Here is a 27,322-nt window from a genome sequence, read left to right as displayed (position 1 = left end):
CAGTTCAATTAGAAATGTTTAAACTGGGTGGGTGAATGCAAGGGGTGTTTTACAGGCTTGGCATCCATGGTGTTTGTGTCCTTAAGAAAAGTCTAGATGGCCTCTGTGGACCCACGGTTGAAGCCATCAAGGCTTTACTTCTTGGGACCTTCCTGCCCTCCTGCTTCTGGCTACCCAAGGCAAAATATTTACACCCTCTAACACTTGTACTTCGTTATATTGGCAACTGGTACAATGTTGGAAGACTTGAGGGACAGGTGAGGGACAGAAAAATCTGCCAATTGGGATGCTATTGTAGTCAAAACCTGCTTGATGACTAGAATCATGATTGATCACTTATAGCTTTTATGTACACTGAGAGTTTTATGTGCACTGAAAATAAATTCCTCGTGTGTCCAGTCACACTTGGCCAATAAAGAGTTCTGTTCTGTTCTAATAAATCAGTTGAAATATTTGTGCGTATATAAAAGTCTTCGGAACTGTTGTGGTCAATGGAAGGTTTTCATGCACAACCCTGTATCAACAGTGGGTCCTCCCACAAGATCTCAGGATGATTTTCTCTGTCTTGGGTCTCCTCCTTGGACAGCCTGATACTCCAACCCCTTTTTGCAGTGCCCAAAGTTCTAGTCCGATCATTTATTTATTTGAATCCCACCTTTATTAGTATTTCTATATAGAAATGCTAATAAAGGTGGGATACAAATAAATAAGTCAAAGGAAGGAACACCAGAAAGCATAGAATACGCCTTTAAAAAATGAGACCTCCTGTTTTTAGGATAGATTTGGGAGGATAATATGAATTGTTATAAAACAAACTAAGTAAATTATGGTTATCTCGTAAAATATGAATGAATAAAACTATAGTCAAATGATTGATTAATAATGATATTAGGGTATCTAAGTTTTGATGGATAATATGATTTTATGTAATGTAACTGTAATTGAAGACTACAAAATGGATGCACAAAATGATTTGTAAACCAACCGGCACACTGTTTGTATACCTATGGAAGAAAGTTTGATGTTTTGATGTTTTGTTTGTTTATGTTTGTTTTTAAAAACCAATAAAATTTACGAAAAAAATAAAAATGAGCCCTCCTAAATCTCCTTTCCTGCAACACCAGGGGGAAAGGAAATTTTCTGCCCAGGCTGGTCAAATGTGCGCTGTAGCTCTGCCCATATTACATTACTGCTCCATTCACCAGCATTCTCCATCCCTTCCAATGTTAGGAGTGTTGGGTTTCTGGTCAGATAAATGTTTGCCAAATATCTTCTCTGCCTGGCTCTCCCCTTTTACCTGTAGGTCTCAAAAGGCTTCACCTCCTTCAGGAAAGGGCGGCTCATATTCTCTGCCTTCGCCAAGGCCTCGTTCATGGGACGGGTCTGGTCAGAGATGGGGAAGTCGTCTGCAACCAAGTGGACCTTTTGGGCAACTCTCTCGACGTCCTTCTTCAGCTCTGCAAGGAAAGCAAAGGGTTGCCATCCACGGCCTCCACCATGCAAGGGGTCACCATGGTCCTCGTGCCAAAACATGCCCGATGCAGATTTTACATCGTTTGCACAGAGAAACCGCGATTGCCAGAGCATCCACCGGGCACTTACGGTTACGATGGTACATTGTGGAGTCTTCCTATCTGATTTACCTAGGACCTAGGTGCTAGAGACCTTCTCCAGTCCTTCCTCCAGAAGCTACACTACTCTACAAAAAAGAGGTTGAGACTTTGGGGGAAAAAAAGAAGAGCAACTAAGAGGATCAAAGGCCTGGAGATTAAAGCATATGAAGAACGGCTGCAGAATTTGGGTCTGGCTAATCTAAAGAAAACAAGGACTAGGGGTGACATGATAGGAGTATTCCAGTATTTGAGGGGCTGCCACAAAGAAGATGGGGGTCAAGCTATTCTCCAAAGCACCAGAAGGCAGGACAAGAAACAATGATTGGAAACTGATCCAGGAGAGAAGCAACCTGGAATTAAGGAGGCACTTCCTGACAGTGAGGACAACTGACCAGTGGGACAGAAGTTGCCTTCAGAAATTGTGGCCACTCCATCACTGGGAAGTTCTTAAGAAGAGACTAGACAGTCACTTATCTGAAATGGTATAGATTCTCCGGCTTGAGCAGGGGGCTGGACTAGATGACCTCCAAGGTCCCTTCCAGCTCCTACTCTAGTCTAGTCTAATCATCATCATAATTCAAATTGTCTGTTCCTGGCCTCCAACATGACATTTTTTGACACACTCCGGATGCCATGGTGTGAATTCGGGTTATTTTTTTTCCTGGAAAAACTTCACTCACCTTGAACAACTTTATCCATTTTCATTACTGTAAATTGTGGAATTGCATTGAAACTGTTGTTGGCCTAGAAGTGTAAAAATCATATTTTTAACAGTGAAATTGGAGACAAAAATGTGCGTTTTGCTGAAAGGAGATTCCCTTCAAGAATCCTTCCTCACTTACTTTCTGAATCATTTCAGAGAAATTCGTCTGAGGCAGCCCGTGCAAATTTTTCAAAACTTTTTCAACAGAAGGCACCTGAAGAAAGACATGGTTTGTCAAAGATTAATCCCTGGGATCCAAGATCAAAGTGACAATATATAAAACAGTATTGACATGGAAAGCAATCACAGCCTAAATCTGGCTTAAATATGAGCCAGCGGTGTGCTGCAACAGCCAAAAATGTCAGTGCAATCCTTTATGGCATAAACCAGGGGTCCCCAAACTTGGCAACTTGAAGACTTGTGGATTTCAACTCCCAGAATTCTCCACCCAGCATAGCTTTAAGTGAAGACTTAAAGTTGCCAAGTTTGGAGACCTCTGGCACAATACAGATGGATAGAATCAAAATCATGTGCCGTATCACTACCACTTTAGTACCTTGGGAAGACCACACCTGGAATACTGCATCCCGTTTTGGCCCCCATACTACAAAAAAGGTGTTTAGACTTTAGAAAAAGTGCAGAGAAGAGCAACTGAGATGATTAAAGATCTGGAGACTAAAACATATGAAGGACGGCTGCAGGTTTTGGGTTTGGCTAGTCTAAAGGAAAGAAGAATTAGGGTTGACATGATAGCAGAACTTTAAATATTTGAGGGGCTGCCCCAAAGAAGAGGAAGGGGTCAAATTATTCTACAAAGCTCCAGAGGGCAGGACAAGAAACAAGGGATGGGAAACTAATCAAGGATAGAAGCAACCTGGAGTTAAGGAAAAAAGTTTCCTAACAGTGAAGACAATTAACCAGTGGAACTTCAGAAATGGTGGTTGCTTCTTCACTGGAGGTTTTTAAGAAGAGGCTGGACTTGTTGTCTGAAATGGTTTAGGGCAGGGGTGTCCAACCTTGGCAACTTTAAGACTTGTGGACTTCAACTCCCAGAATTCCTCAGCCAGCTTTGCTGGGAGTTGAAGTCCACAAGTCTTAAAGTTGCCAAGGTTGGACACCCCTGGTTTAGGGTCTCCTGCTTCAGCAGAGGGTTGGACCAGGAGACCTCAGAGGTTGAAGATTCAAGCCAACCTATTGATACCTTGTTGTACAGTACAACAAGGCCCATTTCATCCCAGAAGCATGTCCCTTAACCAGTTCATTTTTCCAAGAGAGTTCTGGATGGATGCACCAGAGGTGGGATTCAGAAGGTTCTGACCAGTTCTGGAGAACCAGTCGTGGAAATGTTGAGTAGTTTGGAGAACCAGCCACTCCCACCTCTGGCTGGCCCCACCTCCATCTATTCCCTGCCTCCCATTGAGTCCCAGCTGGTTGGCTGGGTCTCCTTTGGTTGCCCTGCCCAGGAGAACGGAGCTGGAAAGCAGGTTGGTGGGGAGGGAAGGGAAAGGGGGATTTTGCGGTATCCTTCCCCTGCCACGCCCACCAAGCCACGCCCACTAAGCCACACCCACAGAACCAGGAGTAAAAAAAATTCTGAATCCCACCACTGGGATGCGTCATTCTCGTTTGGGTGCCGCCAGGATCTGGATTGGCTTACGTTTTGGAAGTCAGCCCCCAACTTCAAGTCCTGAGCTCTGCTGAGGACCCCCATGCAGTACGTGCAATGGGGCTCTTCCAGGAGGGAAGTGAGGCTTCGCTTCTGCTCCTTCAGCGCCGACGCCAGCTCGTCCTGCTCCCAGATCAGGGCCTGGACAGACCCGTGGATCGCATGCAAGTGGCGCACGGAGTTCTCTAGGTCTTAAAGAGAAAAGTCACCCAGGAGATGGGATGTCCGGATGTTTTCATGCCAAGCTATCACAAATTCCATGCTAGCCAGTTAACCTCTACAGGGAATCCGTCACTTACAACCACAACCGAGCCCAAACGTTCTGCTGCTAAACGAGAGAGTTGTGAAGCGGGTTTTGCCCCGTTTTACAACCTTTCTTGCTGCAGTCGTTAAGTGAATCATGTCAGTGGTTAAATTCATAACATGGTTGATAATAGAATCTGGCTTCCCCGTTGACTTTGCTTGCTGCAATGGTCACAAGTGTGAAAAATGGTCATAAATAACGTTTTCAGTGCTGTTCTAACTTCAGACAGTCAGTAAGTGAACTCTTGTAAGTCAAGAACTACTTGAATAGTAGCTGTGTCTGACATCTTCAGCCCTTCCTCTATTTTGCTGATGACACCAATTTATTCAGGTTGCCAAGGTTGGAGACCCCTGATCTAAAATATTCTGTGGGATCAGGAGTCAATATGAATTGAAGCAAGTTATGCACGTAAAGTCAATAGACCTGATCCCATCTAGTAGTCCTTGAATTATGACCACAACTGAGCCAAAAGTTCTGCTGCTAAGAAAGACATTCTGTCAGGATTCCAGCAGTAACCCCCAGTTAAATCATGACTCTCGAGCCAAAGTTCCAAAACTTCAAAAGAATTTATTGGGAGTTAACATGTCCGGCACTGCCTGGGTGTAGCCAACTCTAAGACACATCATTCATTATCACCCTTGACCCTGGTTTTCCTCCCACTCCCTGGGTGTATCATAAATCATATTCTCCAACGAGACACATCCATAGCCCAGAGTCATCAATCATGTTATAGAATTTTGCGTGGCAGAAACTTCAATCACCTAGAAACTATCTTTGAAAACATTTATGGAATGCAAGTTGTCCACTGTTCCCCCCTCCCTTTCTGTTGGCAACTCTAAAAAGACCATAAAAATATTTTATGAGTTGACACATTCATTAAGTGAATTTTTTCCTCCATTTTACAACCTTTCTTGCCACCGTTGTTAAGTGAATCCCTGCATTCATTCGTTGAGTGAATCTGGCTTCCCCAAGGACTTCGCTGGTGGGAAGGTCGCCAAAGGGGACCGCAAGACCCAGGACACTGTAACCATTGTAAGTATGAGTCAGCGGCCAAGCGTCTGAAATTTAATCCCGTAACTGTGGGGATGCTGCTAGGTCACAAGTCCCCTTTTTTTTCCAGTGCAGTTGTTAACTTTTGAGCGGTCAGCAAATAAATGGTTGCAAACTGAGGAATAGCCGTATTCGTTTTTTCCTTCTAAGAGCTCCGCTTGGAATTGGCTACCGTGAGCTGCAAGGGTGGCCGTTCTACAGCGAGGCTTACAAATTTCGTGCCGAAACAGTGGCACCTACTCGTGGTTTCCGTGTCAAAAGAACTCAGAAGGGTTTTTAAAAGAGCTTTAATGGCATGGCTACAGCTGCCGCTTTGACACACACCTATATATTACTCCCTTTTGGATCTCTCCAGCCCAGGGGGCACATGCGTTAAAAGGACCTGACAAGCACGGGACAGCAGGTGAAAGGCATGAAAAGCTGACTTTCTAACAGCTGGCACTTCTTGTACAATCCTTTGATCCTTTGAACGTGCAGCCCTGATCCATCCTAATAAGCTCCTGCCAAGGCCACCCCCAGGCTACCCTCACATCTGATGACAGCAAACTCCCTAGGCTTAACTCCGAGTTGCCCTTTCATTTATCTGTCTGGCATCTCTCTTTGGAGTTTTAATGAGTGCCCCCGAGTTGCAAAAGAGACAGAAAGAGAAAGTGCTCTGGGCCCCTATTTTACCTATCTGTGCGCTGTCTCCTTTTATCCACCTTCTCTCCAAGAAGATGCTGCCGTATTTTTCCCATTAGAAGCGGCTCCAGACCCTTTAATTGTCTTCTCTGAAAATATCCCACGGTTAAGTGGCTCCGGCCCTTTTTATTCTCTTTCCCGAAAAATGTTCCCACTGTTAACCATGCAAATTGGGAGAGGGGTCGTCCCTATCCAAGAGGGTGGCTGGAAGAGTTGCCTTGAGTGAGTCCTGGCGTAGCCAAACTAAACCCACTTTCCCTGGTCCGATGCTCAGCAGGTGCGTCGAACTACAACTCCCAGAGTTCCTAGCCAGCCAAGGCACACTAAGGAGCCGTTCCTGCCATCCTTGTAAGAAGCATTGGGTTAAGCTAAGTTGCTATCAGCCCTCCAAGGAAGACAAGACCAGAAATCAGGGAGATGAATTCCAACTTTTATTCCTTGTTATTAATATACTGTAATTATCTCACTTATTGGTGAGAAAGAGGAGAGGCTCCAATTACATTTCTACTCAAGACTCAGATTGCTCTTATCTACCACTGTCTTCATTGTGATTCTCCCTCTTGTTCCTCAAGATTATTTCTTCTACCTATTACAAGACTGCGTAGCATTAAGGAAAAGAAACGAAGGAAAAGGAAAGACTTTTTCTTACCTTGCACCCTGCCCTTGAGGGCAGCCATAGCAGAAGACACGGTTTCCTTCAGCAGAAAGTGAATGGTGCTGCCAATGTTCCAGCTAATATCTGCAAGGCACAACACCACCTCGGGTGAAATCTCCAGGGGGGGAAAATGCATCTCCCACCCATCTCCCATTTGGGACAGGAGCCACGTGCCTCCCAAACTCATGCTCATCTCCCACTGTATCATGCAACTCCTGAACTAGGCACAACGCACATCATGAACATCATTTTGAATCATTTTAAACACCGGTTTCTAGGCATTACGGTGGTGGGTATTTGCTTGAAATTACGCAACTTTTTACTTTGGTGGCATTGTTGTTGCTTCGCGTTGCACACAACGGCTATTACTTTAAACAATCTGACGGCAGGCTTTTAAAAACTTCTCTACCTCGTGATGGACATTCATTCGGTCATTTGGAAAAGAGATAAAATCCTGCCAGTCCTGGAAAAATAATAGGTTCCTGCTTTATTTTTAAGCCTGGGAAACTAATCGGCTCTCTAATCAAGGGAAGCTTGATATGCCAGCTAAACAATTCCACGTCTCTTTCTTTTTCGCTTCCTGAAACTGAGCTGCTTCTGCCTTTTGATGAAATTGGATGGTTGGGAAAAGAGATTGGACCGCGGTGGTTCATACAGCATTAATCCCCCATTCTTCCCATTCAACCCCAAGGCATTCACTCGGGGCCAAAAATAAACCGTTCCCTTTGGAAAACACCTGGACTTTTGTTTGCAAAAAGCAGATGGGGCTGCATTACACATGTTGTATGTTGATGCCACTGACCCCAAAACAACAATTATTATTATTACCTTTATTGTCAGAGGACAACATGTGTACAATGAGATTGGCTGAGCCTCCCTTCGTGTGCACACACACACACACACACCCAACACAACTCACAGTGAGGACAGAAGTCCCTAACCCAGATCCAATCTTACTACACTAGGTGACCTTGTTGCACAACTCACCGGCCCTGCAAGTCTATCCTACTCTGTTGACATGAAATTAGTTTCTGTTCAGGAGTCTGACAGCCCAAGGGTGGAAACTGTTCTTCAGCCTGTTGGTGTGGCTGGCTCTGCTTCTCTATCTCCTACCCGATGGTAGGAGAGTGAAGAAGGGCTGACCGGGGTACGAGTCGTCCCTGAGGATTTTCCTCACTCTTCCAAGGCAACGAGCCCTAGTGAGGTCATCTAGTGGTGTCAGGGAACAGCCCACGATGTTTTGTGCTGGGCTCACCACCCTCTGTAGCGTCTTTCTATCCGCGGCTGTCAAGCCAGCATACCACACCGTCACGCAATATGTGAGGATGCTTTCTATGGTGGACCGGTAAAAGGAGGTTGAAACAAAAGGTTATATTGGTGGGAAAAAATCTCTCACCAAGGATCCGCAGCGGAAGAAAAAGGGACTTACTGTTCAGGTCACTGAGAATCTGCCTTTGGGGGACCCTAAACTGTTCCACCGTCAGCCGAAGCCCCTGTCGTGGAAGGAGAGAAAAGTCAGGAAGGATTGTTGTCCCCAGGCAGCAGGAAACCTGGAGTGTTAGCGACCGATGTTCTTTCTTTTTGGCTTTTTGCAAACCTGGCCTGATGTTCCCTAAAACGGAGAGATTTGTGTAAAGATTTCAGAATCGGACATTGAGCCTACAGCAAGAGATGCCACTTAGCTAATCTTGGATGGTCTTAAAAACATACAGGTAGCCCTTGAGATACGACAGTTCATTTAGTGACTGTTTAAAGTTACAACGGCACTAAAAAAAAAAAAGTGACTCGGGTGCGTTTTTTTTTCGCCCTTAGGACCCACAGCCACCTGATCAAAATTCAGAGGCTTGGCAAGTGGCACATTTTTTGTGGCCGTCCCAAGGCCAGGTGAGCCTCTTGCGCAAACCTCCAATGAGCGAAGTCCATGGGGAAGCCAGATTGGCTGAACGACTTGCAGTGATTTGGTTAACAACTGTGGCAAGAAAGGTCGTAAAATGGGCAAAACTCACTTCACCACGGTCTTGCTTAGCAGTAGAAATTTGGTGGCTGAGACTCGAAGGTTACCTGTACCATCTGGGGAATTCTGGGAGTTGAACTCCGCACACCTTAAAGTGGCCAGGGTTAAAAAAAAAAAAAAAAAAACCACGCCACCCCCTTCTGTAGCAACCCCAGGCTTTTTAGATGGGGGAGGTAGGATGGGAGCTCCTGTGAGTCTGAGCCCTTTTCCTCCCGCCCCCAGGCAGCCTATCCTGACTTTGAGGAAGTGGAGGGGGCAGCTCTTGGGTCCCACTCACCCCCCATTCTCCCTCTCTCAAAGCTTTCCTTTGTGCCACAAAACCCTTGCAGCAGAATTCGAAAGAGCTGCTGGCATCATGGGGTTCATAAGCCCCCCACCCCTTTCCCTGCCCTGCTTTGCAGCTGCCAGGGGTTTGCAGCCTAGAAAACACCTGCCAAGCGAAGGCGTCACCATGGTGACAGTGTGACGCTGGGCATGAGTGCCAGGGGAAATGCTCAAAGCACCGGAGCTCCGGAGCACAAAACAAGCTTCGTTTCTGGATTTCCAAACTTCAAAAAAAAAAATCTAGAAATGGGTTTTCTCAAAGGGATCGGAAACACGTGGCTGTACAATCCACGGCGGCTGTCAAAGCTCTGCCATTTTGTTCAGGTGATGTAAACAGGCAACCTCTTGACTTTTTTTTTTTAACCCCGGGGAGACCCCCGATCCTTTCAGCCCCGGAGTGGTTTGCCTTGAATGGTAACCTTGTAGTTACGTGAGGATAAAGGGAGTGAATAGCCCACCGGAGGCCCTAGGAAGTTTCATCCTCCCGCCTTTCTTACAACTGAGGTCCTTTCCAATTCGTTGACCTTCCTTCCAAAGCCTCTGTTTCCTTGTTCAACATTGGAGCCAAAATGAAAACCCACAACTTTCATGACCATTTGTAGATTATTATTTTTCCCCCCACAAATGGTGTGGACCATCCGTATCCTAAATTTATAAAACCCAGCTAAAATTTCATGTTTCCATTACAATCTCATCATGGGTAAAAATATTCTTTTCAAACATCCCCCCCACCCCAATTAGCTTGGCCTTCCATGGTTCCTTCTGCCCAAATAATGTCATTTTTCACTCCTGATTTTTATTTTTTTTAAAAAAACCTTCACCTCTGGCCTCACTCCATGGCCCTTTCCCCAACTTCTTGTCCTCCGGGTCAAATTTGACCTGCTTAACAATGTGGAATGAACACAGCCTCAACGCCCTGAGTTGCCTCCTGCCAAAATGTTTAGCATGAAGTGGAAACGATGGTGTCTTTTTAAACAGATTGGTCCCTTGGATTTTTCCAGAGTCAACTCACGCGAGGAATCCCATTCAGATGGCTCTTCAGTGTCCTCAGGGTGTGGAGTGCGTCTCGGGCACCAGGGTCCACCTCTTCTTTCACCTTCTGGTTGGCAGCAAAAGCACAGATAACACACCCCCTGTGGTGAAAAAACAGCAATGGCCATAGCCCTTAGACTCATATCCCGCTTCACGGTGCTTTCCAGCCCTCTCTAAGAGGTTTACAGAGTCAGCCTCTTGCCTCCACAACCATCTGGGTCCTCCTTTTATCATACTCAGAATGATTGAAGGCTGAGTCAACCTTGAGCCGGTCAGGATCGAACTGCTGGCAGTCGGCAGAATTAGCCTGCAATACTACATTCTAACAGGAAGGAAGGAAGGAAGGAAGGAAGGAAGGAAGGAAGGAAGGAAGGAAGGAAGGAAGGAAGGAAGGGGAAGGAAGGAGGGAGGGAGGGAGGGAGGGAGGAGGAGGGAGGGAGGAGGAGGAAGGAAGGAAGGAAGGAAGGAAGGAAGGAAGGAAGGAAGGAAGGAAGGGAGGGAGGGAGGGAGGGCGGGCAATAGCACTTAGATTTATTTACCGCTTCACAGTGCTTTACAGCCCTCTCTAAGTGGTTTACAGGGTCAGCCTCTTGCCCCTCAAAAATCTGGGTCCTCATTTTACCTACCCTGGAAGGATGGAAGGCTGAGTCAACCATCAGCCAGTCAGGATTGAACTCCTGGCAGTGGGCAGAGTTAGCCTGCAATACTGAATTCTAAGCACTGCAGCACCAGGAAAGAGAAAGAGAAAGGAATAAGGAAGGAAGGAAGGAAGGAAGGAAGGAAGGAAGGAAGGAAGGAAGGAAGGAAGGAAGGAAGGAAGGAAGGAAGAGCATTTAGACTGATATGCCACTTCACGGTGCTTTACAGCCCTCTCTAAGCGGTTTACAGAGTCAGCCTTTTGCCCCAACAATCTGGGTCCCCATTTTACCCACTTCGGAAGGATGGAAGCCTGAATGAGCCTGGTGAGATTCGATCTGCCAAATTGTAGGCAGCTGGCAGTCAGCAAAAGTAACTTGCAAGTACTGCACTCTAACCACTGCACCACCGTGGCTCATGCCATAGACATTGCAGAAAAGAGAGGACTTCAAGACGAGGTCTTTAGATTTCCTAGATTTCAAGACTAGATCCCTCTTAGAAACCAGGGTTTCTCAAATTGGGTGACTTTTAGCCATATGGACTACAACTTTGGTGTAAGATTGAGGTGCTGGCCCGGAAAGCAGGAGGCTGTGAGTTCTAGTCCTGCCTTAGGCATGGAAACTGTCTGGATCAGTTACTCACCCTCAGTCCACTGATTCGTTGCTTGCTTGTTATTTATTTGTTAAATGTATCTCAGTGTAAGTCTATTCTAGGTTGGAAAATAGAAAAAAATATATTCTTGTTGGGAAAATAGGAGGAGAAAGGAGCATTAGGTATGCTTGCCAGCATGAGTTACCTACACTGGCTGGGGAATTCTGGGAGCTGAAGTCCACATGTCTTAAAAGTCCACATATCTTAGACCAGGATTGCTATTTTGTTTGGCTTCCCTGTATTCCAGAGCAGCATTTCCTGGCTTTTGAATGTACACCTTTGGCATCCCTCGTGCGCTGCTTCACCTTCCTGTCCTTCCCGATCCCCTCATCTCTATGGGGGCAACACGACGGGAAACGGATCTGGCTCAGCCCCTCACACTCACAGGATGAGGAGGGTGGTGAGGAGCAGGCAGACCATGAGAAGGTTCCGCTGGCAGAGCAGAGAGCGGCGATAGGCCTTGATCCGTCCGGCACAGGGCCGGTTTCTCTGGAAGCAGCAAAGGCTCAGTCCGACCAGGGGCACCGTCACAAAATAGAGCACTGCGATTGCAGCGCAAACGACATATCCTGCCTGGTAGCGAAGGATCTGAGGAGCAAGGGAAGTGAAAATAATAACAATAATCTTGAGAGGATGATTTCTCCTACCCATCTCCCCATACCCTGTTAAATTAAAGAGAATTGGGAGGTTGATTGGTGGGCTAGAACCCAGGGGATTTTCCTCTGATTACTTCTTCCAAGGAACAGAAGCAACCCTGGCTAAAGGCAACCCCATGATCAGAAGATCCTTCTATCTAATTTAAATGTAATAACCACTTTGGCGTAGTAGTTAAGATACAAGACTAAAAACTGGGAGACTGTGAGTTCTAGTCTCCACTCTGGGCTTGAAAACCAGTTGGGTGTCTTTGGGGTGATCACCAGCGGACTGGGAGTTCTAGTCCGGTCTTAAGCCTGAAAGGCAGCTGGATGACTTTAGGTTAGTTCTTAGTTTCCACTCAACCCAGGGTTGTTGGTTGGGAAAAAGAGGAGGAGGAGGAGGTATTAGGTATCTTCACCATCTTGTATATAAAAATGTCTAAATGTAAACCTAAAAATCTAAACAATAAAATCATTCCGATTTCCTCAAAACCTTTTATCGTCCCTTACCCAGTGCACCCATTTAACTAATGCCAAATCTTTACTCATTATCCACCTTGTCATATATTTCCCATTCTTATATTTCCTATCATTCATAAACAAGTCATTCTCTATAAATAAAGAGGCAGCCAAACTGGGAAGATTCCCAGGTGGGCTGAGCATTTATCTTGCAGAATTTCCGAACATCTGTCCAGGAATTTTGGGAGCTGCAATCCAGCACTTGGAGAGATGAGGGGGGGTTGTTGTAGATGCTGAGTTGTGACGGCCAACACAGACCCCTGAAGAAAGAGGGAGGGGCATTCCACTCTTCCAGGCTCACTCTTTCACCTGAGAAGGTGTAGCAGTCGGTGGCTCATTCAGGACATCCTTCAACAGCTCTGTGGAATAAAACAAGGCTATTTTAAAAGCAGAAAGAGAGACCCCTCTTCTCTTGTGATTGTACCTTCTGAATGGGCCAAGGGAAGGTTTGGGCTTTTCTCTCCAACCTCCTTGTGCAAGTTCTACTCCTAAGTAAGGCTGCATGAAGGAAATGAGGAGGAAGCAGGAACAGACGGAGTGGCAGGAGGCAATTATTGCCAAAGTTAATTACCTAAGATACTTATCAAAGCTAGACAGTCTGGGATGCCAGGAGCTCTCCTGATCACCAGATCCCCTTCTTTAAGGACTTCCAAGTGAGACCTAAACCATAGGTTGGTCTTCTTTATCTCAAGCATGTCTTTCTTCTGGGGGGGCAATGCTGTTTGCTTCATGGAGGGAGAACAAGGACGGCCTTCAGCTCATCCCAAGGTCAGTTCCCTTGGAGGGGTCTCCTTTGGCTGCAGGAACTCTAATAGCTCCCGGAGGGGGTCCCACGAGGGATGTGACAAACGCGAGTAACATAGCAGCACCCGTGGGAAGTTGGGCTGGGAGGTCAGCCCAGAAACCTGGACCTCTCAATGTGCCTGACTTGGCATCATTCCGGTGATTGGCAGACTTCCCAGTTTCCAAAGATTACCTGTGTCTACTTTGTGGCTTTTATGTGCTGTGTCAACCCTGGAGCTGACCTGACCGAAGCCATCTTGGAGCTTCCATGTGGCCACACTAGAGCTGGGGGGTCGAGACAGCTGGGACTTTGTAGCCAAAACAAAATACTTTCTCTTGGGAACCAAGGACATTCTCACGCCTGGTCAGAGGAAGGAGGATGTCACTAAGCAGGATTGGACCACGTGACTGATTGTTTTGAAAAAGGGAAAAAAATTTGTTTAATTAGGTGAAAACCGCAGGAACCTTCAGAGTCGGTTTTCACCAGATCTGTGCCGATATGATATAATCAATAAAGCTATTCTTGGAGGAATCTACCTGCCTTGGAGTTTTGCTTGCTATGGATCTATTACTTGGAACCTTGACATGCTGATTATTTGCATTTTAAAGTATCTTGTGCCGGGTTTTATTTTATCTGCCAAAGCCAGTTAAAATCATCTGTTCAATGAATCCTTTGGATCTTATAGCATGGTGGTGCTCCCAAGCTATCCATATATATATATATATATATTGGTCCCTCAGCCCCATAATGCTGGGGATATTGAAAGAGAATGAAATATAGTAATTAATTAATTTGTTTTATGCGTGTAGGTGCAATATAATTTGGATATTAATATACAATTCAGGTACAACTTTTCTTTCCCGCAATTCTTAAAAAAGAAAATCAGATTGAACTATTTAACAACTTATGCTCTGTCCTCAGAACAAAATGTTGCAAAATGTTCAGGCACACAAGTGTAACATACTGTATTTCCCAAATTGTTTGGAAACAAAATATTATTTTTGAATATTCTGACATGTTTCATTAAGTAACATGTTTCTATCCTGCCAAGTCTATCATTAGAGGCTACTGACTTACATTCTGACAAAAAAAAATCATTAAATACTTGTAATATTAATTTGTAATATACACTTGAATGTAATTGCACACATCGCTCTGTCCTGTCTCAAAACTAAGAAAAGAAAGATGTTTCTTAAGCACTAGGAACTAGGATTGAAGGCAGCTTAACTACATTCAAATGAGTTAAAACCTTCCCACCTTCCATTAAAACCTTCCAAAAAATTCCCCTAATGAAGCCTACAGTATGCTTGCATTTTGAGAGAGGAAGAATACAAATATCGCTTTGGAGGTTTGGAGGGAAATCTTGAAAACAACCCGGGCAGAGAATTCTCAGGTTGAATTCACACACAGCACCAAGCCTTAATGTGATGCGTAAGGTTTTAGCTCAGCACAACATATGAACCCAGATATATGTGGCTTATTTGCAAGTTAGCCAGACAATGCAAAATACAAGCCGGTCTGAGAAGGAATAGATCTATACTGGTCTTCTCTAAGGTGCAGGAGGAATTGGCTATCAAACTGGAACTGCCCACAGAAATTGCTTCCCAAAGGTTTTGTAGATACATTCTTAGACTCATGGAAGGTCTTCTAGTCCAACCCTCCCCCTAAGACAGGAGACCCCTGTACTATTCCAGACACATGGCTACCCAATCCTCTTCTTGAAAACTTCAAATAGTGAAGTACCCATAATTTCTGGAAGCAAGCCCTTCCACGGATTAATTTCCTCTCATTATCAGGAAACTTCTCCTTGGTTCCAAGTTGGAGCTCTCTTAAATGAGCTTCTACCCACTGCTTCTTCTCCTTCGCTCTGTGCTTTGGAGAGTAAGCCGATCCCCTCCTTCTCTGTGGCAACCTCTCAGCTGCTCCAAGATTGCTATCAGGTCACCCCTAGTCCCTTCTTTTCGATAGTCTAGATCAGGGGTGTCCAACCTTGGCAACTTTAAGACTTGTGGACTTCAACTCCCAGAATTCCTCAGCCAGCAAAGCTGGCTGAGGAATTCTGGGAGTTGAAGTCCACAAGTCTTAAAGTTGCCAAGGTTGGACACCCCTGGTCTAGATGTACCCAGTTCCCTTAAGCACTCGTGGTAAGATGTGTGTGTCATGTGTCAGCCTGCACATCCCTTACCACCTTCCTTGCTCTTCTCTGCCCTCTGACCCCTGTGCCCTCCCCAGCAGAGAAGATCTGGTGCCTTTTAGATCGGCGGTCCCCAAGTTCTAGCAGGCAACCAATGCTGACCTCCATGCTATCGAAAGCTTCCCTCGCCCAATTCTGCTCACTAAGCTATTCCTGAGAACACACAACCGTGTTAGTTTCCCCCCCCCACCACAATTCAGGGCGGCACTTGGACCAAACCTATCAACAAGGCTTACCTGTGGGGAAAGGGTTCTGTTGGACCACATCCAGGTAATTGTGGACAAGGTGATAGAGGGGATCCAGAGGTCCTGGAGGTTGGCGTTGAGCAGGGATACGCTGATCAGCACCCACATCGGCGAACTGGAGGGTCAAGAGGTGGTTTCCTTCTGCAGAGCACTGCTGGGAGTGGACCAAATCTGGGTGGGCAAAGGCAAAGGCCAGGAAGAAGAGGAGCACATGTCCCATGCCAGGATCCGGCAGGGTCCGAGACTAGCGTCGTGTCGCAAGTGGGCCTTATCCCCAGACACTCTAGCAAGGTAGAGTGGGGAAAACAAGGCCTTTCCTTTCTTCCTGCCAAACCAAAGGAACCACCTTTCCCAGCCCTGTAGGATCTTTTTCCAGGCCCCAAGTCCAGCTTGTCCAGGAGAAGACAAGAAAAAGAAGAAGAAGAAGAAGAAGAAGAAGAGGAGCGCTTAGGACCACTTCCGCTGGGCGCTTCTCTACCTTCAGCCGAGCAAGTCTGTGTCCTTGCTGAACCGCTTCCACTTCCAAAAAACGTTTGGGGAAAGCAGGGGGGTGGAAGACACACAAACCGGCCGGACAGGTTTGATGCTTTCTGATGACAAGGCCCTTCTTGCTGCTTTCCAGCGAGTGGGATGGAGCAGGGTGGGGCCACCGCACCAGGTGGAAGGGAGTGAAGAGTGAAGCTGGGTTTTTTCCCTCCAGGAGCCCCCAATTTGTGTCTCTTCCCCCTCTGCTGCACTTTATCCCTGCGGGGTGGGGGGGAGGAGTCCCATGTTTTTGGGAAGAAGGCAGCAGCTGACTCGGTTGGGGAAAAAATAAGCAGGCTGGAGGGAGGGGAGGGAGGCATCTAGACGTTGGTTTGGGCCGGTGGTGGTGGAGGTGAGCTGAGCCAGATTGCATCTCTCACATCCTGTCTAGCAGTGCTGGGGTCACAGAGGAAATGTACGTGGGAAAGGGTGGGGATACCAGTCTCCGAGGCTTCCATGCATCTCAGAAATACCAAACGGGTACTCTGGTTGTGTGCTACAATTCATTTCTCTCCCCAAGTTGTACAAAGGGGACATGGAGGAAATAGGAAATGACACTCCACAGAAAACTGCCAAACAGATCCTTCCTTCCTTCCTTCCTTCCTTCCTTCCTTCCTTCCTTCCTTCCTTCCTTCCTTCCTTCCTTCCTCCATCTCTCCTTCCTATCCTTCCTCCCTCCCTCCCTTGAGAAGAGGAGGGAAACCAAAACAGACAAGCAATTTTACACAAAACATACGCTCACATTGTTGGAAGTGCAACCCTAAAAATACATCTTAAGTGGAATGATGTTGTTTCTAAATTAGGGCTGCAGGTTGAATGTTCTTTTGTTGCTGAAGCAATTCATGATCTGTCATCAAGTAGCAGTTGACTCTCAATGATCACATAGATCTTCTCCAAGAGATCTCTCCCTTGACCATCTGGGCCTCCAGGATAAAGTCTGGGTGAATTTATTCAATGATCCATCCGTTTGTTTTCTTCTCCACCATGCCGATATCTTCTCAGGCGTCTTCTCCAGCACCAACGTTCAAAGGGGTCAATGCTTTCCCTCTTGGGCTTCTTCAAAGTCCAACTTTCACATCCATGGGTTATCTCGGGGAATAATCTGGTGGCATGACTCTGATCTCAGCTTCCGCCTAGGCCGGGTGGATCACCCACATCCTAGGCACAAAAAACAGGTGTCACTGCAACTAAACAAGAAAATATGTGTGAGACACCAACCTTTCCGAAAGCCAGTAGAGACTTGCCAGCTAAGATCTTACGCACCAGGAGGCTGGTAGCCAAGTGCTTCTCTGTCTTGGTGCTACTGCCCACTTGGATACCTCTGAAGCTCCTGGGTTTTTCTACCATTGTGTTTGTGGGTGTGGGTGCCTTCAAGACAGCTTTTGATTCCTGGCAAAGGCCTGGACAAGTCCCAGCGGTTGGCAAGGTTTTGGAAGCGATTTGCCATCAACTGCTTCCTAGGGCTGAGAGAGAAGGATCAAGATCACTCAACTGGCTTCGTGCCAAAGGTGGGACTAGAACTCATCACCCATGTCATCTTCAGCACACGCCACTTCGCAGGCATCCTGCCCCTAAAATGCAAAGGAGGAGGGGAGGAAATTGGGGAAATAAGGAACGGGCATGGGATTGGACCATAAAAAGGAAGGGAAGGACAAGATGACAGGAATCAGAGATGTCGATCCGGAATAAACTGGCCGATCAAGGACAGAGCCTGAGAATGGAATGTGAAAATGATACCCCAAGAGGAGCCAAAGCTGTTCCCAAAACATCAAAAGTGGAATGCTATTGGACACTGATGGACTGGCCAAGCGGGGAGGGCCAGGGAAAGGGTGGAAAGCGCAAACTTTGCATGGGGAAAACTCAAATCCAGCTTGACTTTAGCAAAAGAACCTTTTACTTCAAAGAAATGGAGTCCGGGGTCTTTCTTTCCTAAACATCCAAGCTGTGACAGGCCTGACAATCTCCTGGTTTCTATCCCAGCGCCTTAACCACTACCGGCTCTCTACCATAGTGTCTGGATCCTGGTATTTAAGAATCAGGAAAAAAAAATAGATGTCCTCACTTACTGTCACTTCTACATCAGCACATCCCACATTCCTGTACTCTTGCACATAAACATCCAACATCTGCAAACCTTTTTATTTAAAGGAAGACAGAAAAAAAAGAGAGGCGCTAAAAAGCTTTCGATGAGTTGACAGCACTCGGGAGATCCTTCAAGTGCCAGGACTCCCACCCACAAAGGGCTGTTGCAATCTTCAAACTAACCCAGTTGTGGGAAGCCCCGCTTGCCACTATTTTCTTTCAAAGGGTTGGTCCTCAAGGATTTCTTGCTGTGTTTTGGTGAAAGGTTGCAAAAGGTTTGTTTCTGTTTCATTGCTCTTGTTATTTTTCTGGAAGAGAATCTGTGAGATTCCCCATCCAGATGATTTTAGCAACCAAGCTTAAGAAGTGCTATTTATGTTTCATGTTTCTGAATCTTTGGCCTCCTCTAATGGCTCAAAGCAGCTATAACAAGAGAGAAGGGGAAAAGAAAGAAGTGGGTATATAATATAGGAGGCGGTGATTTTTTATCAGTAATAGAGTTTTTCCCTCACTACAAGAATATATAACTCCTTTTTATTTTTAAAAAGATATTATTGTACGACTGAAAAGAAAGAAAAAAGAAGGAATATATTAAGACTTTACAGAATATAAACATTGCATAAGATGTTGAAAGAAAAAGTAACAAAAACACACCACCATTTTCTTTCAAGTAATACTGAACCGGAACAGATATAAACAAAATCATTAATCAGTTTAACACTTTAAGAACTAATATTCCATTCAAAGCAGAAATGAATAAAAAAAACATTAAAGATGATAGCATTATCACTCCAATTTCTAAGAATATAATAATTAAAAAGAATTTTTAACTTATCTACAAGTTTACTTATACTAGGACAGAATCTAGAGTTTCCGAACGTTAAAAGAAACTTTAATTTCAGATGTGACAGAGGTCTGTGCATAAAATTATAATCCATAAGCAAAAATAAAGATAATAATAATAATTTTAAAAATGCAAACATTTCTTTTTCAAATTCCTCAGCATCAATATATGGCCATTGGAGTTTTCCTGAGTATCTGTATGTGTGTAGACCATTTAAATTCAGATTTATTAAAATTAAATTCAAATTCAGAATAGAGCCGGAAGGGACCTTGGAGGTCATCTAGTCCAGCCCCCTGCTCAGGCAGGAGATCCTATAACATTTCAGACAAATGGCTGTCCTGTCTCTTTTTGAAAACCTCCAGTAATGGAGCACCTACCCCTTCTGAAGGCAAGCTTGAGCAATTTCATACATCGCTTCCCTGATATAAACTTCATCCATGAAGGTTTAAAAACATGACAGCCCTGTGGTTACCAGCTCCTTGTTCATTTATTTGTATTCGTTCGTGAATTCTCTCCACAGAACTGGTCCCTGGTGCCCAAAAGGCTGGGGGCCACTGCAAGTAGAAAACATATTTTTCACTGGTTTTCCTGAATGGCCAAAAGTGAGCAATCCTTACTTTGTTCCAGCTGTGCGGGAACAAGGAGCTGGTAACCCCACAGCTGTCATGTTTTTAAACCTTCTTCATGACTGAAGTGCTATAAAGAGTTCATATCAGGGAAGAGATGTATGATGATGTTCCAACATCAGGTATCAGTTTTGCCGTCATGCAGGAGAGGCCCAAGTCCTCAGTCCAACACTCACTGATGGTTTGGTGATTATGACTCTGCCTACATTTTAGGACCATCATAGGAGAACATAGAATCCAAAATGTCCCGTTCTCTAGGGCCATTCCTAGGTAGAACTTTGGATGTTGGCCATATCCAAAGCCTGCTAGATGGCCTTCCAACCGGCTGTGCCCAATATGGGGACATGGTGTGACTTTCTGACTTGCAGTGTGACTTTCCAGAAGTGGACTGACCACAGGCTTTTGAGCATCTTCCTTCTTTTTGTCCTTTGTCGCTTGTCCTGCTGTCTTCACCATCTTTATATTGTCCTGAGCGGAAGGGAGGAAATAACGGGTGGAACATCCTGAAGGAGAGATCCATCCTGGAACGAAAAAGATGTTTCCTGACAGTGGGAACAATTCATCACTGGAGCAGCTTTTGCTTCTGGAAGTCCTGGGTGGTTTTCACTGGAGGTTTTCAAGAAGAGTCAGGAGGGTCATTTGTCTGGAGTGGGTATGGGGTCTCCTGCTTGAGTGGGAGGAGGAGGGGGGGTTGGACTTTTTAGTCCACCTTGAAATAATGGATTAATACAATTATTGAGTATACTTGTCTCCAGGATTTGAATATAGCTATGTGAAAGAAATTAGAGACTGCCTTTATAGATGTTTCAATTATTGTCTCATCAGATAATCTGTAAACCTGAACAAAGAATGGGTCTCTTATTTGAGTGGGGTTTGGGGCAACTGCCTCCCCCAAAAATGTCGTATACACTTAAATTACTTCAAAATATCAACAACTTGCAGACAAAAATGTGATGCTAGGGGCATAGCCAGACTTCAGTGGCTCTTGCTGCTATTTGTGCAAAGGAGGAGAACCAGCAGTTTGAATCACCAGGACCCGATGGATTACATCCCAGAGCTCTGAAGGATGGAGCCGGCAGACATGACCTCAGAACCAAAGAAACCTATCTTTTGTTTAAAATAATTTTTATTGCATTTTTCAGAGCGTTCATATAAAAACAACATCAACTAACAATCGAGGGAAAGAATAAAGAGTAAAAAAAAAAAGAACTGGAACAGAAACATGTAAAAGAAAAAGAAACCACAACTATATACAAACAATAACTTCCAACTTAGGTACTGAAATGACCATGATCTTCAATATGCTGGGCCTGCAACTCTCGGCCTGGAACACCTGATCAAGAAAATAAAAGAAAGTAAGAATTCCTTCCCTGGTTTCTCTCTCATGAGACCGTTAGCTCAGCCCATTACAGTTCAGTCATCTTTATTAACCATCCCTCTATTGTACATATCATAGGATTTTCTCCAATAAAAGTTGTGCTGCTATAATCACATATAACAATAAAGTACCATGTGATTTCCCCCCCCTCACCCCCCCCCCCCAATATCTTATCCATATATCCTAACAAAAAGCTTCTGGCCTAAATTGTACATTAATTTTCCAAACTTTTTAAATTACATTGCTAATTTCTATCCAATATTGCTTAGCTTTTTTACAAGTCCACCAAAGGCTCCAATCTGAAACTTACCTTTCCAAAAAAACACTTATGATTTCAGGGTACCAACTAGTTTGCTGAGACAAATGCTGAGCCACTTTCAGGCTCCCCTATTTCTCCCACCTCCACATTTGCCCCTGTTCTGCTATAGTTCCCTTTCCACCTTTCCTTGAGGTCACCTGTTGCACACCTCGGTCAGCAGCTGGTCAGGTACGCTCAGTCAGTCTGGACTCATCTGCCAGACTGAACATGGGTGAGTGGTTCTCCAGGTTCTCTCTTGAAGTACCAGGAACCACCCTGGAAGGCTGCATCTTAACCCAAAACTCTCACCTTGGACAAAGGCTGTTTGACTGGGTCCATCTTCAAATGATTACAACTCAGCCAGCTGAGTGTACAACTGTTGTACTTGTCTGTAAGTTGCACATGAAAAGATAGGCCATGAAATACGCATCTCCTGATCAGCCTTAATAATATATTTATCCAGCATTGTTCTTATCTTCGGTCCGTCTAAAGGAAAATGGCTGCCACCCAGCCAGCAGGATGCGCAAGTCATCTACAATAACTGTAAGATACATATAGAAAGAAGCAAGGCCATTAGTCATTCATCTCTGATCAGCCCTAACGATATACTTATCCAGTGTTATTTGCATTTAGAATTTCAATATACCAAGCTCTTCACTTTTGGGCCCTGCTGTCCACGAGAAGCCTGTGGCTAGACTTCTTTTTCTCTCAACTATCTCCACTGACGGTGCTCTCCCTCTTCAATTCTTGAACAAAGCTTCTCCCCAACAATTTTCAAGGCAACCAGGTGAAAGGAAAGAGAAGAAGGTGATCAGTAGTTAAGGTGGATGGACTCAAACCAAGCAATGGGAGCCCTGCGGAAAGACCAAGAGACCAAAAGGGTGACAGTCCTGCTTGGCGAAAATCTAGCTAAGTGGTCGCTAAGAGTTGACATCAACAAGGCACATAACCAACTTAATGACTTCCAATTTGAATTTTAATGTGAAGAATCCACTACTCGCTATTTAGACTGTCCCCGTGGAAATTTGGCCCTATAACAGGAAGTCTCAGCTAATTCTCAGTGGAGCTGAAGCAATCAGAAGCCCTCAGTGAGGGGGCCTCTGCAAATAGTGTGGTCAGAGGACAACATAGATGGCAACACTGGGATAGACCTACCTGTCTGTGGAGATGGATTCGTCTCTCTCAAATGAATGAGAGCCATAACTCCAGGGTTGCACAAGAAACTCTCATCTTGCAAACAGGCTGGTTGACCAAGCCCAACTGCCTGCAGCTGTACCAGCGGTAGGCCCAAGTTGGAGGTGGTTTGTGCACAAGGTGTTGTCTCTGAACCAGCTGTCAACCAACGTTGGAGGTAGGAAGGGCCGTGTATCTCCTGTATGGGGCTGGTGGCAAAAAGATGTTGATACCGGGGTGGTGCATAACGAGACTGGAGAAAGGCAAAGACGAGAGGGTTACTGGCTGCCAAGGTGGAAAACTGCAATTTTCCCCCAAAGAGGTGTGAAACTCCAAGAGGCAGGTGGCTTTGGATGCTAGCTTGCTTGGGGTCAACCGAGCAGGCAGATAGGAAATAGAAGGCTGGACCAAAGATTGCTCAGAAGTGGTGTTCCTCTTCCAGAGATGTTAGCAGGGTTGCCTCCTATAGCAGTTATAGCTGCTACTATCAGACAACTTGGTTCAGGTTTTTCTGCAAGAAAAGAATTGCAAGATCATTAGATATTCACCTCCTGATCAGCCCTAAAGATATATTTATCCAGTGTTATTCTTACCTTGCTCTGTCAAAGGGGAAATGGCTGCCACTCACCCACCAGATCTATAAGACACACATAGAAAGAAGCAAGGCTATTAGTCATTCATCTCCTGATTGGCCCTAATAATATACTTACTCAGTGATAAAAGAGTTAAAAATCTATTTCTATACAAATAATTAAGAAATACGTATTGGCAGCGGATATAAAACTCCACTGCATAAATTACCAAAGATATGAGCACATCCAATAAAAAGGCAAGAATCCCCAAAAGACCTGGGCAAAAGTGCAGGTTCTCCAAAAGAAGAGGAAGAAATAACCTCAAAAAATATCTGTGTAAAGTAATTTTAGAGGCATTTTCTAAAACGAAAATTGTCCCTTGTGTTTTGGAAGTTCCTCAAGATCTGAGCCAGGCAAAGATGCTTACAGAAGCTCTTAAAATAGATTTTTTTTCCTTTTTCATTCATTTTTAAAGCCAATGTTGAAGGTGGGAAGGCCTGTGTATCTGTTTTAAGGTGGTGTTGGTGGTGGCAGAAACATTTGGACCCCGAGGTTGCAGTGCTGCGTGGAAAGGCTGAGGAATAATGGCAGAGATGGGAAGATTACAGGCTGAGGAGTTAGTAAGCTGCAGTTGTTCCCAAGGGTATTTTGGAGAAGAAAAGTATTCTGACCGGGTTGCCTAAACAGATCCTATTGTGATTTGGGACGGACTTGGGATAGTCCGCCCAACCCACCTCGCAGGGTTGTTGTTGTGGTGGGGAAATAGGTTGGAAGAATGAGGAGTTTTTAGGTCTGTTCACCTGAGTTATAAACAAAAAAAAGGTGGGAGAAAAAAATATCCGCATCCATTAAACAAAGGCAGCACCACCTCCTGGGATTGGCAGAGTATCAGAGTTGGAAGGGACCTCGTAGGTCATCCAGTCCAACCCCCCCTGCCAAGCAGGAGACCCCACCCCATTTCTATCCAGTCTCTTCTTGAAAGCTTCCAGTGACGAAGCTCCCACAGCTTCTGAAGGCAACTTGGCTGATCAAAGCGGGACGGGACGGTCACACCCACACGTTACACCTCCGCTGGAGAGCAGCGCCTCACCTGGGCAGCTCACCTGTCCCCCTCCCCACCTGGGCCGCCCCCTCCTCACGGGAACCCTCTCTCTCACCCGGCGCTGCCTCAGGACCTTGGGCGACGTCCCTCGAGGCGCTCTCGCTCCAGGTCCTCTTCGGCTTCCCCTCGGAGGGACCCCCGCCACCTCAGCCGCCCCGGTTTTGGATCCCCGCCCACCACTTTCTCCTCAGGGGCAACGCGCCGCCGGGGGACGGAAAAATTCCCGCCATTGGGAAAATTGCCAACGCGCATGCGCCCTTGCTCCGGACCGATGTGGAAGGGAGAGACGGGGCGGCCGCCTCCTGAGGTGACTGAGGGGCGCAAAGTTTGCCGCGCGGCTGAATTCCAGTCAGAGGCTCCGTCCCTCCCGGGTGGAGGGAGCTCTCTCTTCGGCCGGGAAGGCAGGAATCGCCGCCTCGCTGGCCCCCCTGAGGGAAGGCGGCCTTCTCCAGCGGCCTGCGGTCGAGGAAGCCGCTCTTCCGCCCGCCCGCAGCCTAATCGAGGCACCCAGGACCGCTCCCGCCAAAACCCTGACAGGGCTCTTTGCCCTCAGGATGAGGCCGACATGGAGGGCCCGCTATAATGGGGCGTATTTTACTGTTTTCGTGCCTTGCCTGTGCCTTGCTTTATTTTACGCCCTGTTCAATGAAAGGGTTTTTTCTTTTTCCCCCCTTTTAAATGATTTATGGTCCCTGGGAGGATATGGATACCAGTTTGCTGAGACAAAAGATGAGCCACTTGTAGGCTCCCATATTTCTCCCACCTCGACATTTGCCATTGCTCTGCTGTGACGACTGTCTTCAACTTCCGCAGAACATTCTCCAGGGTGCAACTTCCTTCCTGGTTCACCACATTTGAAAAGGGCCGCCTACAATGGACACGCTTGGCAATTTTCCACAAAATTGGTTCAGCTGATGAACACAAAGGGCTATAAAGGGCTGGCTGCAATGAAGCAGAAATGATTTTGGAGAACATCCTGAGCGACGTCAGGATGGAGCAGCGCTTCTTCCACCAGCCTCTTGCAAAGATTCAGAGGTGTAGTAGGGCGGCTGAGCTCTGAGAGACTCATCCCCTCTGCAAGGAAGCAGTACACAATGGTTCCCGTTTCCTAAAAGTCACCTGCTGAGGAATAGTGAAACACTGTCAGCAATTGGTCAGCCACGTCCACAGGTTGGACGCATCTGCCAGACTGAAAACGGGTGAATGGTTCTCCAGGTTATCTCCTGAAATACCAGAAAACCACCTGGAAGGCGGCATGTTAATCCCTCACTTTCTGTATTCAGATGTAAGACTTAATTTTTTAAGACTGTTAAAATGTCTTAAGATCCTTGCTTCAAGATTACTTCTGGGTTTTATGTGATGGTGTAACTATGTTTTTGCTGACATGGGTCTGGATCGATATCCATTATTGATGGGGGATTAGTCTCATAGGGTTATATTCTCTAAAGCCGACAAAAAAATTTCAAACCTCTTGGAAGAGCATGATGAAACTGTACCTTCAGGCTTCTTGCAAGAAATCCTCCCTTGGTAAGTGGGCAGCCTCTCTACCTGCAGCGCTTTGGCACACAGCCCAAAATTCTTCTCTGTGGTGACACAGGCTAGGTCAAAACTCTGGCATTCTGAAAGGAAGACCACAGATCTTTCAGGTCTGCATGTGAAACTTTCACCCTGCTGGGTCTTGATGGCCCTGCTGGAATCGATGCTTCAAAGATCCGAGGTTCCACTTCTTTGAGGGCCAGAACCACTTGCCTGGCTGAAGATGGCAACAGAGGGATAGACTTACCTGTCTGTGGAGATGGATTATTCTCTCCCAAAGTGATGAGACCCAGAACTCCAGGGTTGCACAAGTAACTATCATCTTGCAAACAGGCTGGTTGGCTATGCAGCTGTAGGCCCAAATTGAAGGTGGCACAAGGTGTTGTCTCTGAACCAGCTGACAGTCAGCATTGGAGGTAGGAAAGGCTGTGTATCTGCTGTATGGACCTGGTGGCAGGAAGATGTTGATACTGAGGTGGTGCATAACAAGGCTGAAGAAAGGCAAAGACGAGAGGGTTACTGGCTGCCACTGTGGAAAGCTGCAATTTTATCCCCAAGGAGAGTTTGGAGGTGTGCAACTCCAAGAGGCAGGTGGCTTTGGATGCTAGCATTGCTTGGGGTCAACTGAGCAGGCAGGTAGGAAATAGAAGGCTGGATCAAAGTCAGATGTTTCAATTACTGACTCATCAGATCATTTGTAAATGCTGAACAAAGGGTAGGTCTCTTATTTGAGTGGGGTCTGGGGAAATTGCCCCCAAAAATGTCATGTACACTTAAATTATTTCTAAATATGAGTAACTTGTAAATAACAGTGTGTTGCTGGACTCATCTGCCAGACTGAAAATGGGCAAGTGGTTCTCCAGGTTCTCTCTTGAAGTACCAGGAACCACCCTGGAAGGCTGCATCTTAACTCACTGCTTGGCGGTTATTATGGCCTGGGAACACTCACATTGCCAAAAAGGTTGGCAGGTCAGTTTATAAATGGGTGCCATTGGGCCAGCTGATGGCATAAATAATGGATGTCCTCTGTAAGACACAATAGAAAGCAAGCCCATTAGTCATTCATCTCTGGAACAGCCCTCATAATATCTTTATCTAGGGTTATTCTTACCTTCCGTCTGTCTAAAGGAGTATGACTGCCACCCAGCCAGCAGGATGCACAAGTTGTCTACATCTGTAAGAGACACAAGAGAGAAGCAAGGCCGTTAGTCCTTCATCACCTGAGGTACCCTCATAATGTACTTATCTAGTTATTTATTTAAAACACTTTGCCCTTCTTTTGTGTTAAACCTTTAGCATTCGGTTGCACGTCTCTGGATGAAAGGATTTAAATAAACAAATACTTTATTGTAACTAGGTCCTCATCATGAAATGTCCAGGGAGAGGCTAAACCCCCTACTACTCCCACAGGCAAAGTCCTCCTCAGCACACATGCCCCAGAATGAAAGGGTGGGGGGAGGGGGGGAGTTGGTTGGTAAGA

General features: G+C 45.8%; 1 protein-coding gene and 1 long non-coding RNA gene across 2 annotated transcripts in view; both read right to left on the bottom strand.

The window, feature by feature from the left end:
* PROM2 (prominin 2) overlaps positions 1-16,262 on the bottom strand; it is a 30,661-nt gene extending 14,399 nt beyond the window's left edge. Inside the window, exons 1-10 of the mRNA XM_087969876.1 lie at positions 15,698-16,262; positions 12,793-12,842; positions 11,715-11,917; positions 10,023-10,143; positions 8,102-8,165; positions 6,667-6,756; positions 3,974-4,173; positions 2,456-2,530; positions 2,294-2,357; positions 1,298-1,457 (exon numbers count right to left, since the gene is read on the bottom strand). Coding sequence (XP_087826002.1) covers positions 1,298-1,457; positions 2,294-2,357; positions 2,456-2,530; positions 3,974-4,173; positions 6,667-6,756; positions 8,102-8,165; positions 10,023-10,143; positions 11,715-11,917; positions 12,793-12,842; positions 15,698-15,926 — 1,256 coding nt within the window. The 5' untranslated portion in view covers positions 15,927-16,262. The remainder of the gene's footprint in view (positions 1-1,297; positions 1,458-2,293; positions 2,358-2,455; positions 2,531-3,973; positions 4,174-6,666; positions 6,757-8,101; positions 8,166-10,022; positions 10,144-11,714; positions 11,918-12,792; positions 12,843-15,697) is intronic.
* A 4,635-nt stretch (positions 16,263-20,897) lies between these two features.
* LOC148130005 (uncharacterized) lies at positions 20,898-23,139 on the bottom strand. The gene is made up of 3 exons (XR_015750314.1): positions 22,615-23,139; positions 21,769-22,313; positions 20,898-21,116 (listed from the first exon to the last, which is right to left on the bottom strand). It is a non-coding gene; the product is annotated as an uncharacterized LOC148130005 (long non-coding RNA).
* Positions 23,140-27,322: the final 4,183 nt, after the last annotated feature.

The sequence above is a fragment of the Notechis scutatus genome, chromosome 7, assembly GCF_049901735.1.
Source record: "Notechis scutatus isolate UNSWTSFEM ecotype Mainland chromosome 7, rNotScu1.2, whole genome shotgun sequence".
In the NCBI taxonomy this organism is placed as follows: domain Eukaryota; kingdom Metazoa; phylum Chordata; class Lepidosauria; order Squamata; family Elapidae; genus Notechis; species Notechis scutatus.
Note: the sequence above shows the minus strand (reverse complement) of the source record. Positions and strands in the feature narration are given on the sequence as shown.